Source organism: Hemiscyllium ocellatum, chromosome 8 (assembly GCF_020745735.1).
Source record: "Hemiscyllium ocellatum isolate sHemOce1 chromosome 8, sHemOce1.pat.X.cur, whole genome shotgun sequence".
NCBI lineage: Eukaryota > Metazoa > Chordata > Chondrichthyes > Orectolobiformes > Hemiscylliidae > Hemiscyllium > Hemiscyllium ocellatum.
The window spans coordinates 72,092,462-72,106,932 of NC_083408.1; the positions used below are offsets into that span (position 1 = coordinate 72,092,462).

Genomic DNA, 14,471 nt, shown 5'->3' on the forward strand with positions numbered 1-14,471 from the left:
CCCAGATTGAGACAAATCAATGCATTCCTCTCACCCATCCGGCAAGCATGTAGCAATCAAAAAGATGGCCACTGGGAACAAAGTTAACAGGAAATTTTGGGCTGAGGCTCTGAAATGCTTGTTAAGGACCTTAATCAACAGCAGGTCAGGAAGATTGACTGTGAACCTTCCCACCTAGGACTTAGTGCCTGAAGTGGCATGAAGGCAGCCATTATGTCCACTAAATGAATTGCCATTCCCCCCAATCCAGGGAAAATTCCAGGCCTTCGGGTCTAAGCCGAGATGGTAGAGGTTGGTAGGCCTCTTGATTTGTCTGTCCCCTGATCCAGTGGTACTGAAGCCCATTTATAACAACCCTGCCTGCTTTTGCTGATATCAGCTAACTCAGTACAAATGGAGAGAGATGCTGTTGACTGGTCTGGACAAGAATCACATCTAGTAATTAAATAGTTAGGGTTTACTCTTATATATTCAATAGATGTTTCATTTTACAAATTACTTTATGTAATAAATGGTAACTGATGATACAAGTGAGCTTCGACTTCATCAGTCAAAGTCCATTTGGAATTTGCCATATAAAATGGTGAATTGTATTCACGATAGTAATAATGGATTTTTGGTTAACTCTGAAGTAAAGATTGCTGTGTGCTGCTCAACTCTGGACATTATGGAATACAAATGACACACATTTAATGAACATTTGCTGAAATGTTCTCATTCACCCCAGCCAAGTCTGTATTTCTATGTTGTTGATTAAAGAACAGACATCTTTGGGTGAGAAACAAAACAGAAATTGATGAAGAAACTAAGTAGATTTGGCAGTATCTGTGGAAGGAAAGCAGAGTTAACGTTTTGAGTTCAGTGGCCCTTTGGTGGAGAATAGATTGTATTAAGATGCAAGAGTTCGCATTAATTGTGAATTCCTGTATGCCTCTCAGAAACTCAAAATAACGGTATGGATTTACATGGGGGAGTGGTGTAATGTTTGACCAATCTCTCCCCAGTAGAAAAGACAGACTTTAAAAATAGTTTTCCCACAACAATAACGCCCTAGGAGCAATGTCAACAAGCTCAAACTCTATAGGAAAGAAGTTTCACCCTTGAGAACTGATTGGCCAGCAGTCATCTAGTCCTAGCGGTGCTATAGTTAGTATTGGCCAATGCTGGGGCTGCAGGGAGTCATGGGAATGCAGGAGATTGGGCTGTAGGATATAGGGAGACACAAAGGACCGGTTGACCCTGATATGCACAGAGCAACTTTGCCCCTCCCCAAAAGAGGAAACACTTTTGTACTCAAGCCCAAATGGGAGACAACACCCACCCCTTTCTCCCTTTTCAACATTGGTGAAAAAGCAGGCTGGCCTCTTTCATCCACCTTTCATTGCTCGTTATATTTCTGGCAGCAGATGCTGAATTAAGTTGATGAGCCAAGTAACCCTCTTCTATAACCAATCAGTGTTCAATCTAGGTGAGTGTTGGGTGGAAAATGAAAGATGAAAAAAATATTCAGATCATGCCATTGATATAAACAAATTCCTTGTTCTGGGTTTTAGGTATATCTTCCTGCCTCCCCACGTACATATTGTGGCACTGCCGTGAATCATGCAGTTGGCAGCAATGACAGTCACATTGCTGTTGCCCATGAAGATTTTGCCAACCTAATAATAATGCATGTTTCCTCTGGGATACTTCAATCTGAGCTGAAGAAGAAATGCATCGTGCAGAATGTCCCATCAAACTTCAATGAGTGGAATAGAGTCAGGAGAACACGAGCGAATGCCCCCCCCCATTTGTTTAGTACTTTTTTTATTGTACTAACTGCTAAATGCCTGTAAGCATTTAAAATTCCAGTTGTTTAACAGATAATTGAGGATTAATGAATGGGCACATGAATTACTGGATGATGTGAATATGTGGGTGAGCACTTGTGTGGTTAGTCAGGGTGGAAGAATAATCAGTTGGTCAGGAGTGGATGGTAGTTGTGACCGGTTGAGGGGTAGTCAGGTCTGATTTGATAGTATGGTAAGGTAGGTTGGGAGTGGTAAGGCAATGGCAATCAGTTGGATCAGATCAGATCATTAATTGACCCTTTAAGGGCCTCAAATGACACTTTCCAGCAGATTCCAGATTGGGCCTTCCCACCTAGAAGTTTGGGAAGGAGGCAGGTTTCCAGCTTACAGCGCATAAACGGTGTCTCCTGACCTCAATCAGATTACCAGCTGCAGCTCTTGTTAGCCCACTTGATGGCTCTGGAGCTGGGAATAGACTCACTTTGGAGCATCCGCGATGCTGAGGAGGTCGTGGATAGCATGTACAGTGAATTGGTCACACTGCGGATTAGGATTGCTGAGGGAGAAAGGGAATGGGTGACCAAAAGGCAGAGCAAGTGTAAAAAGGCAGTGGAAGTGTCTCTGCGGTCATCTCCCTCCAAAACAGGTATAGCACTTTGAATACTGTTGAGGGAGATGGCTCACCTGGGGAAGGCAGCACTAGCCAAGTTCATGGCACCATGGCTGGCTCTGCTGTATAGAAGAGCGGGAAAAAGAGTGGAAGGGCTATAGTCATAGAGGATTCAATTGCAAAGGGAGTAGATAAGCATTTCTGTGGTTGAAAATGAGACTCCCGAATGGGATGTTGCTTCCCAGGTGCATGGATCAGAGATGTCTCAGATTGGCTACAGAACATTCTGAAGGGGGAGGGTGAACAGCCAGTTGTCGTGGTGCCTATCGGCACCAATGATATAGGTACAAAATGGGAAGAGTTCCTGCAAGCAGAATTTAGTGAGTTAGGAGCCAAGTTAAAAAGTAGGACCTCAGGTAGTAATCTCAGGATGACTACCAGTGTGACGTGCTAGTCAAGGTAGAAATGAAAGAATAGGCAGATTAAATGTGTGGCTTGAGAGATGATGCAAGAGGGAGGGGTTCAGATTTTTAGGACATTGGGACTGGTTCTGTGGAAAGTGGGACTATTACAAATTGGATGGTGTATATCTAGGCCAGACTGGAACCAATGTCCTTGAGGGTGCTTTTGCTAATGCTTTTGGGGAGGATTTAAACTAATGTGGCAGCAGGTAGGGAACCAAATGAGGAGATTTGTTGAAAGAAAGGAGGTAGTAACTAAAGTCTGTGAGGAACTAGGTAATGAAGTCAGCGTGACTAAGGGGAAGAGTAGGCAGGGAGCAGATGATGAACACAAAGGGGCAGGTAGTCTGAGGTGCATTTGTTTCAATGTGAGAAGTGTAGTAGGTAAGGGAGATGAACTTAGGGCTTGGATTAATACCTGGAAGTATGATGTTATTGCTATTATTGAAACTTGGTTGAGGGAAGGGCATGATTGGCAACTAAATGTCCCTGTATATAAATGCTTCAGTCGGGATAGACAGGGAAGTAAAAAGGGTGGAGGAATAGCATAACTGGTCAGAGGATGTCACAGCTGTGCTGAAGGAGGGCACTATGGATGACTCAAGCAATGAAGCAATATGAGCAGAGCTCAGAAATAGGAAGGGTGTGGTAACATTGTTGGGGTTGTACTACAGGCCTCCCAACAATGAGCGTGAGATAGAGGTACAAATATGTAGAGAGATTATAGAAAGATGTAGGAGCAACAGAGTAGTGGTGTTAGGAGATTTTAATTTTCCAACCATTGAATGGGATTCACTTAGTGTTAGAGGTCTAGATGGAACAGAATTTGTAAAGAGCATCCAGGAGGGTTTTCTAGAGCAGCATGTAAATAGTCCAACTCGGGAAGGGCCCTACTGGACCTGTGTTGGGAACGAGCCTGGCCTGGTGGTTGAAGTTGCAGTTGGGGATTACTTTGGGAATAGCGATCACAATTCTGTACATTTTAGGATAGTCAAGGACAAAGACAAGAGTGGTCCTAAGGCTAATTTGGGGGAAGACCAACTATACCAAAATTCAGCAGGAACTGGGGAATGTTGATTGGGAGCTGCTGATTGAAGGGAAATCCACATTCAATATGTGGGAGGCTTTTAAAGAGAGGCTGATTAGAGTTCAGGTGAGATATGTTCCTGTGAAAATGAGGGATAGACGATGAGCAATGTTAGGGAACCAGGATGACAGGTGAAATTCTGAGACTAGCTAAGAAGAAAAAGGAAGGTCTAGGCAACTGAAAACAGACAAAGCTTTGGAAGAATATCGGGAAAGTAGGACCATTCTGAAACGAGTAATGAAGAGAGCTAAAAGGGATCATGAAGTATCTTTAGCAAACAGGGTTAAGAGAAATCCCAAAGCCTTTAATTCATTTATAAGGAGCAAGAGGGTAACCAGAGAAAGGGTTGGCCCACTCAAGCACAAAGGAGGAAAGTTATGCATGGAATCAGAAAAAATGGATGAGATTCTTAATGAGTATTTTGCATCAGTATTCATCAAGGAGAGGGACATGATGGATGTTGAGGTTAGAGATAGATATTTGATTACTCTAGGTCAAGTTGGCATAAGGAGGGAGGCAGTGTTGGGTATTCTAAAAGGCATTAAGGTGGGCAAGTCCCCAGGTCTGAATGGGATCTATCCCAGGTTACTGAGGGAAGCGAGAGAGGAAATAGGCAGGGCCTTAACAGATATCTTTTCAGCATCCTTGTACACGGGTGAGGTCCTGGAGGACTGAAGAATTGCTCAAGTTGTCCCCTTGTTTAAAAAGTGTAGCAGGGATAATCCAGGTAATTATAGACCGATAAGCCTGACGTCAGTGGTAGGGAAACTGCTGAAGAAGATACTGAGGGGTAGGATCTAATAACATTTGGAAGAAAATGGGCTTATCAGTGATAGGCAACATGGTTTTGTGCAGGAAAGGTCATGTCTTACCAACTCAGTAGAATTCTTTGAGGAAGTGACAAAGTTGAATGACGAAGGAAGTGCTGTAGATGTCATATACATGGACTTTAGTAAGGTGTTTGATAAGGTTCCCCATGGTAGGCTGATGAGTGTATTATCTAGATGGATAGTGAACTGGCTGGACAGCAGGTGTGGAATGGAATTTCTCAAAATGGACAACTGTGACCAGTCGTGTTCAACAGGGATTTGTGCTGGGACCATTGTTGTTTATAACATACATAAATGATTTAGAGGAAAGTATCAGTGGTCTGATTAGCAAGTTGGTAGATGACAATAAGATTGGTGGAGTAGTAAATAGTGAAGGGGACTGTCAGAGGATGCAGCAGAATATGGAGAGACTGGAGAGTTGGGCAGAGAAATGGCAGATGGAGTTCAATCCAGGCAAATGCAAGATGATGTATTTTGGAAGATCCACTTCAAGAGTGAATTACATGGTAAATAGAAAAGTCCTGAGGAAAATTTATTCAGAGAGATCTGCGTATTCAGATCCATTGTTCCCTGAAGGTGACAATGCAGGTTGATAGAGTGGTCAAGAAAGCACACGGCATACTTTCCTTCATCAGATGGGGTATTGAGTTCAAGAGTCAGCAGGTTTTGTTACAGTTGTATCGAGTTTGATTTAGCCACATTTGGAATACTGCATACAGTTCTGGTCACCACATTACCAAAAGCTTTGGAGACGCTGCAAAGGACGTTCACCAGGATGCTGCCTGGTATGGAGGGCACTAACTATGGAGAGCAGTTGAGTAGATTAGGATTATTTTTATTAGAAAGATGGAGGTTTAGAGGGGACCTGATTGGGGTCTACAAAATCATGAGAGGTATAGACAGGGTGGGTAGCAAGAATGGGGGACTCAATTATTAGGGATCATGAGTTCAAGGTGAGAGGGGAAGAGTTGAAGGGAGATATACGTAGTAAGTTCTTTATGCAGAGGGTGGTGGGTGGCTGGAACGCGTTACCGGCAGAGGTGGTAGAGGCAGGCATGATAGCATCATTTAGGATGTATCTAGAGAGAATGGACAGAGAGCAGAGGGATACAGATCCTTAGAAAAGAGGCAACAGGTTTAGATAGAGGATCTCTATTGGTACAGGCTTGGACAGGCAAAGGGCCTGTTCCTGTGCTGTTATTTTCTTTGTTCTTTGTACTTATAGCCAAAATGTTAAGCCCATGTTAAGGGTTCAGATGGAGGAACAGCAAGAAAGGGAAAATTGAATAAGAAAGGAGCTAACTTATTTGTTTCTTGCCCCCTTGTAATTATTCTGCATTGCTCATTCATGGACTGGCTGTCCATTCCATAAAGACGTGGTGTCGATTCCTCACTGAGTCACTCTTGCTGAGTAATCCACCGATCATACGTGAGACAGTTTGTCTATATGATGATTAGGATGTTGTAGTATTAAAATTCAAGTCAATACTGCCCTCACCCAATACCAATAAATGTATTTCAAAGCAGGAATTAGTTGTCAGTGAAGTGCAGAGTTTCTCTCCTCTGTGACTGAGATCACCAATTAGTGCCCCGCCACTCTAACTGAGATCATTTAATTTGCCATAGAAAGGTTGTCAAGGTTGTAACTGATGCCTCTGTATGAATCAAGAACCTATATTATTTGCCATTATTACATTTGTATGCACAAGAATAAAGGTGGTGAACAATGTAACAATATTACTCTGGGACAACTTTACAAAATGGGAACCCATATGATGAATTGTAAGTGCTGAAAATTGGAAGTATAAATTTGGTTCCAAATCCATTCATCTTGTTTCAGTTTGGTTGAGATTTACTCCAGAAACACGTGTGAATCAACCAATTGCTTCACAACGTGTGTCTAGATTCAGATTCCATGCATGACTCTGGCTCTATATATACGTACTTGGTAATGCAAACATTATGATTGACTGTCACTACTTTGACTATCACTTAGTAGAGGAATTGGCTGAGATAGAAGAATATCTAGAAACAACTTTACAAACTTCAGAAAGTGTCAGAAAATAAAAACAAATTTAGATTTTAAATTTCCACTTTCAGATCTTGGTTTTTATAATCCAGTTCAATATTTCTTCAGAGGATAGAAGGTAGGATGCGCTTCAGAGGGCTAGTGTAGACTCAATGGGCAGGATGGCCTCTATCTGTCATGGACTCATAATAGATTAACTACCTTCTTAAACATTTTGATTCTTCTGAGACTTCCCTTGCCTCATGATAGTTTTTTGGTTACATAGTGCAGTTAAAAACAATACATTGGATTGTCAAATGACAAGCTAGAGTAGAAGATTAAATGTATTAAAGTATAGAATGATAGTGGTTATCATATACAACAATAAATAGCCAAATAGACGGCCTTAGTAAATCCATTCTAATATCCTTACTCCAAAAGCACATTTGTGGTTGATTATTAATGTATCCTTTTTTTGATCTTTCATTGACTTTATTTTCAGTATGCAATAAGCAATTAGAAAAATGATATGTTTTTCAGGTCAGCTGAGATTTTGGAACCCGGATGACTTGAACACTTCCCAGTGCATGTTTGGTGCTGATCCCAAGTACATTGAAGAACGACTTCAAGCAGTTTCCGAAGAACTCGGAGTCACCAAAGACAGCTACTTGAGTAGCAAAGAGCTGATCTCTATTTGTGATCAGTGTGGACTTCAGAATGTAGATGCAGAGGTGAGGTCATCTGAGTTGTATGTGGTTTTGGTAATGAATGTATGAAAATGATTTTGAAAGGTTTCCAATCTTTTTCCAAGGAGTTTAGTTCTTTTATTTTAAATGTAAACAGAAACAAACTAAGTTCCATTTCCAAAGATAAACTGTGTACTTGTTCCCCACCAAGCAGATTATCAACTAGTAAGTGATAGACCACTTCTGATTTCTCTTGTCAGAGATGCACAAGAATTACTTGATTTCTTTCCATGAATACACATTTTTGTTTCCTCCCCATCCCTTTAGACACTTCTGATTGTAATACTCTGCACAGCTGTGAGTCAATAGTGAAATTTTGATGCAACACAATTTCTTCATTTCAGATGTAACCATTTGTTTTCTTTTTATTTGTCTATAAAGATGTGGGCATAATTGGCTACATTGGCACATATTGGTCATCTCCAAATTTTCCTAGAGAAGGTGGTAGTGAGCTGCTTTGTTGAACCACTGCAGTCTTGGCATGCAAGCATGCCCACAGTGCTGTTAGGAAGGGAGTTCCGGATATTGTACCCAGTGACAGAGAAGCAACACTGATATATTTCCAAGTCAGGATGGCAAGTGGCTTGGAGAGGAACTTGTAGGTGATGGTGTTCTCACGTATCTGCTGCCTTTGTCCTTCAATTTGGCAGTTTTAGTTGGTTTGGGAAGTGCTGTTGATGTAGTTTTGAGTTACTGCAGTACACCTTATAGATGGTACACATTGCTGCCACTGTGCATCAGTGGAAAATATTGAAGGTGGTGAATGAGGTGCCAGTCAAGCTGACTGTGCTTTCTTAGATGGTGTCAGGCTTCTTGAATGTTGTTGGAGCTGTGCTCATCTGGGAAAATGGAGAGTATTCCATTACACTCCTGATTTTGAGATGGTAGCCATGTGTTGGGGAGACAGGAGATGAGTTAATTGGGAAAGACTTCCTAGCCTCTGACATATTCTTGCAACTACTTCATTTGGATAGTTTTTCGTCCATTGTAACACTAGGATGTTGATAGTAGGAGATTCAGCAACTGTGAATCTGTAGCATTGTTGAACATAAAGAGGTGATGGTTAGTTCTTCTCCTGAAGGAGATGGTTACTGCTTTGCACTTTGTGGCAAAAGTGTTATTTGCAACTTACCAGCTCAATCCTGGATGTTGTCCAGGCTTTGCTGCATGTGATCATAGACTGCTTTGGTATTTGAGGAATCATGTATTGTTATAGAATCATGCAGTACAGAAACAGATCTTTCAGTCCAACTTAACCAATTATCCCTCTAAACCTTTCCTATTCATGTACCTGTCTGAATGTCTTTTAAAAGTTGTAACTGTACTTGCATTTATCACTTTGTCTGGTAGTTCATTGCACATACAAACTGTCCTCCGTGTGAATAAATTGCCCCTCAAGTCCCTTGTTAAATCCTTCTCCTCTCACCTTAAAAACATGACCTCTAGTTTTGAACTCCCCACCCTATGAAAAAGACCTTTGCTATGAACCTTATCAATGCCCCCATGATTTTATAAACCTCAATAAGGTCACCCCTCAACCTCTTCCTCTCCAGTGAAAAAAGGTCCCAGCCTATCCAACCTCTCCCTATAAGTCAAAACCACAAGTCCCAGTAACATCCTTGTAAATCTTTTCTTCACCCTCTCCAATTTAATAATATCTTTCCTATAGCAGGGTGACCAGAACTCTATGCAGTACTCCAAAATTGGCCTTACCAACATCCTGTACAACAACAACATGATGTCCCAAGGCCTATACTCAATGGTCTGAGCAAAGAAGTCAAGTGTGCCAAATGCCTTCTTTACCAACCTGTCTATTTGTGAGGTAATTTTCAAAGAATAATATAGCTGAATCCCAAGGTCTCGCTGTTCAACAACATTGGGCTTTGCCATTAACTGTATAAATCCTGCCCTTGCTCATCTTGCCAAAATGCAGGAGCTTGCATTTATCCGAATTAAATTCCATCTGCTACTCCTATGCCCATCGGCCCAAATGATCAAGATCTCTTTGTAATCTTAGATAACATGGCACTGAACATTGTGCAATCATCAGCAAACATCCTCACTTCTGAATTTTATGTTAGAGGGAAGGCCATTGATGAAGCAGCAGCTAAAGCTGGTTGTGTATAGGGCACTATCCTGAGGCAGTTCTGGAAAGATATCTTGGTGGTAAGATGATTGGCCTCCATAATTTCAATCATCTTCCTTTGAGGCAGGTATGAATGCGATTAGTGGAGTGTTTTCCCTGATTTCCATTGACTCCAGTTTAGCTCAGGCACCTCAATGTTCGGTTCATTTGTCCCATACTTGAACCAAGGCTAGAATGAGGTCAGGAACTGAGAGGCCTAGTTGGAGTCAAACTCAGCATCAGTAGGCAGGCAGATTATTCCACTGCAAGTACAAATTGGTAGCCCAGTCAACAACCCCTTCCATCACTCTGCTTTTGCTTGAGTTTAGACTGATAAAGCAGTAATTGACTGGTTTAGATTTGTACTGCATTTTGTGCACAAGATCTATCCAGGCAATTTTGTACACTGATGCTTAGATGTCTTCATGATGGAGCAAAACAGTTTCCCAAGGGGCACAGCAAATTCTGGAGCACACATCTTTAGTACAATTACCAAAATGTTGTCAGGGCCCATAGCCCTTGCTATATTCAGTGTCTTCAGCCATTTCTTGATATCACATGGAGTGAATAAAATTGGCTGAAGACTGACATCTGTAATGCTGGGAATGTGTTACAGATATAGGACCAGAAGTTAAAGGTCATACAAAGGTTATAACTTAAGTTCACCTGGATACATATGTACTTATAGTACATAAGCTCGTCACTAGAATCTAGAAAACTTATGTTTTCTATTTCTGTCAGGTAAATATTGATTTTTGACAGGCAAGCTGTATTTGTAATGATTTATACTGACCAATTTGAAATATTTTATTATTATAATCGTTGTTTCAAACTTGTATATTAGTAAAAGCTGATATATTTGTGTGAAAGCCTTTGTGGGTGATTTGTGAAATTTACATTTTTTTCAGTCAGCTTGTCTTAGGAGTTCTAACTCATTGCAATAATTCATTGAATGTCTGTGTGTTTAGATCAAATGTGGATTTATATTAATTCCTCTGAATTACACAATAACAGTTGATAGTAAGAAAATGATTTTCTTGAAACATGCTAGAAATGAGTGTTTTACTGTAGCTTAAGTACACATCGTGCTGGAATATTTTTGCCCAAAGTCTTTTTCAATGTGCTATAGCATACGCTGCCTCGCTTTATTATCCCTCCTGCTGTGTGTTTAGATGAGAAATGTTTCAGTGTGTCTTCTAATTGTTTTCAGTGGAGCCTGACAGTTCCAGTGAATAAAAAGCCAAGGTATACAATCCACCTGGACGTTTTAAATAAAGCTATTTACACATTTTGCTTTTTTTCAGGAGGGTATACAAACTTGGCAATTGTGAATTGCTTTCCAAGTCAGTCATTTGAAAATGTTCAAAATGATTCTTGAAAATAAATTTTAGAAGTTGTATGTTATCTTAATGTAGTGAATCATTGTCAGTCCTTTGTGCACCCTATGCACAGAAATGCATTTTTGAAATGGATTATTGGAGAAATGTAACACGTAGTTGTCTTGCTTTATTGAAGGGCTTCTAAAGATAAAGTAAGCCTTTGAAAAATACCTTTTATACTGGTAAGATCAAAAAAAGCAAACATCAAGGTTTTTGATTAAGAAATCTTCTGAAGCTGAAGGATGCAATCAATATTCAAAGCACTTGTCTATTTATTGTATAGGTGTGTCACTCATATAATGTTAAATCATGATATAAATTTAATTCACCATGTTGGTGTGCTTTGAACAATTTAAATAATATACTTTGGCAATTAACTTGGAAAGTTGATGAAGGAAATGCTGGAAAGCCATGGGTAAAATGCCATGTAGTATTTAAATAAACTAAATATAGAGTGTTTTGGGGATCAGTTCATTGATTTGCTTTTGGGTGTGGGGGCGATACTAGTTAGTGTTGGTTTTGATTTTTTTGGTCTTCCTATTTGGTCACTTTTCACCTGACCGGGGAATAACCTATTTCTGCCCAGCAACCTGCCTTCAAGTTTGCACATTTAGATTGTTGCAATCCTGTTAGGGACTGTTAGCATTTAAAGAAGAAGCACGGAAACCAAATAAATTAACTGACAAAATTGCTACAAGATTTCATGATTTTAACAAAACTAAACTTGATTGCAGATATCAAGATAAAGTAAACAAAGCAAGCACTGCTAAACCTAACACTATAGCTTAAGAAGACTTGCACTTTTAACTCAGTTTTTTTTAGTTCTTCCAAGAAGTTCCCTTAACTTACAAAATCCTGATGACTTCTTCAATCTCCTGGTACCAACACAGAGGGTATGCATAGCCCTCCAGAATTTACATGAATTCTCTGTTCTTCATAAAATCTTTAACTTCATTTCCAGTACATTACCCCAGTGAAGTGGAACATCCATAAATCATAAGGGTATCTTACAAACTATATTCTAAAACAGATAAATTATGGACTAGATATTTGCAAAAAAAAAAATCAGCTAAGATTAAAATTGGAATTGACTGAGATCCCTCCCTCTGAGTAACTTATTGAGACCATATATTAAAAATAGGAATGTGGTCTTTAAACATCAGCACTACTGTAGATGGAGAGCTCAAAATATGATGTTGTGAAATAGATTGTACAGATTAAGTGAAAATTAGTTCTGTAGATATATATATATTTAGAAATATAATTATTAAATGAGAATTACTTGCAAGATAATTATGGCAGCCTTCAATGATTTCAGGAAGGATGTATTCTGCCTGAAGAACTCCTTGAGGAAATAATTAGATTAGATTCCCTACAGTGTGGAAACAGGCCCTTCGAAGAGTAACCCACCCAGCCCCATTTCCCCTCTGAATAATGTACCTAACAGTATGGGCAATTTTGCATGGCCAATTCACCTGACATGCGCATCTTTGGATTGTGGGAGGAAACCAGAGCACCCGGAGGAAACCCACACAGACATGGGGAGAATGTGCAAACTCCACACAGACAGTTGCCCGAGGCTGGAATCGAACCTGGGACCATGAGGCAGCAGTGCTAACCACTGAATCACCGTGCCCATGTCTGTATAAAGCCCAGCAACTGTAATGTTACTAAACATCCAATAATTTGCTCACCATCCACCATAATAAAGGCTGCTAATCAGGTCAGAAGATGGGCATTTAGGGTAACACTTTCAAAACATTTAGGTAGGGATGGGAAATAAGAATTTCTCATTCGAGGATGTATGTTTTCCATGGTATATGGGCATTGCTGCCAAGACCAGCCCAACTGCCTATTTCTTACTCCCTCTGGAACTGAGTGATTTGTTAAGACCATTTCAAAAGGCAGTTAAGTTTCAACCACATTGCTATGGGTTTGGATTCACATAAGGGCAGACGAGTTGAGAATGATAATTCTCTTCCCTAAATAACCTTCATGAACCAGTTAGATTTTTACAGCTATCATCAATAGATTAGCTTTTAGCTTCAGATTTTATTGAATGCTGAGGTAGGATTCAAATTATTGTCCCCAGAATATTTGCCTTGGTTTTTGGATAACTGGACCCATGACATTACCACATTGGTTTTTCCTAGTAGAAGATAAATTGAAATCTGATCTCAGGAGGATTCTTACACAGGGAATATCAACTAATTTTCCATTCAAATCGTGATATTTATCGATGTCAAGAGCCCAAAGGAAATTCTGGAGAGAAGCCAATAGTGAGGTGGTGAGACTTGATCTCGAGCAGGGTCCACAGAGTCAGCAGAGGGAATGGCAAATTGAAATTACGTTTTACAGGAGAGCAATACAGGCCATTTGGGCTTGGTTGTCACAATGAGTCTTCACAGAAGTGCCAAGAGAGGCACACATGGCAGTGGCAGGCTTATTCCAGAAGCGTAAAAACCTGGTACAGCAGCAACCAAAGCAGTAACGATGAGGAGTAATGAAAGTTTGAGTTAGGGAATTGGGAAAGTAGAGATGGAAGAAATAAAAAACGACATGATGATAGAAGTGACTGCTCTTGGATGGATAAGAAGAAAAGTAAAAAAGTGAAACATCATAAATAAGTTGACACAGGTCTAGAACAGCAGCTAAAATACACAATGTGATTAGCTAAAAGCTCGAGTAAAACTCCAGTGACATCAGCCTGGTTACATAAAAAAAGGTAAGATCTGACAGTAAATAGAAGATAGATCACAGGTAACAGAAAAAAGTCCCAGAGTTAAAGGCGGAAGTTCATTGAGATAATGTTGACTTTAAGATGGAGTCAGCTCAGAGACTCTATCTAAGTTTAGAGATAGATTTAGTTCAGAAGCTGTTACAAGATAAATTATTAGAGGATGTACTGTCAGAGATTGTTTTGTGAACATGATGATGCAGGAGGGATACAAAGATCGTTTTCATAACCAGAAAGAAGGTGATAAGTTTGGAGGATGCCATAAAAAGTAGAATCAGCCAAGGATTCCTTTCCAGTGCAGGACGTAACATTCTGGCCATTGTAACATTGAGTCATGGAGTGCATTGATAACTAGCTGGATCGTCCCTGAATTCACATTGTTACAAATGTGTTGGTTTGGTTATGTCAGTTTACAATAAAGGCCATGTGGTGGCAACTATTTTGAACGGTTGATGTTTGCATTTCATATGCAGTACTATTTCAACAACTTTCAATGAATTATCCTTGTGATTGCCTAGTAACCTGGGAACACCAAAATTTATCTTTCATTTGTCAAATTTAAATTTTAGTTTACGTTTGAAGTCTATTACCTTTTCAGCATCATCTTTTTGGCCAGAAATATCTTGGGATACTCAGCACAACCTCTTAACATTAATATTATAGCAAATCATCAACAACTCATTTCTCAAAGTGGGGAA

At 40.0% G+C, this 14,471-nt stretch overlaps 1 protein-coding gene across 3 annotated transcripts in view; it reads left to right on the forward strand.

Annotated features, from left to right (window-relative positions):
* nin (ninein (GSK3B interacting protein)) overlaps positions 1 to 14,471 on the forward strand; it is a 184,346-nt gene that overhangs the window by 114,437 nt on the left and 55,438 nt on the right. For all 3 annotated transcript variants that reach the window (XM_060829183.1, XM_060829184.1, XM_060829185.1), the window contains exon 6: positions 7,327 to 7,517. In XM_060829183.1, coding sequence (XP_060685166.1) covers positions 7,327 to 7,517 — 191 coding nt within the window. The remainder of the gene's footprint in view (positions 1 to 7,326; positions 7,518 to 14,471) is intronic.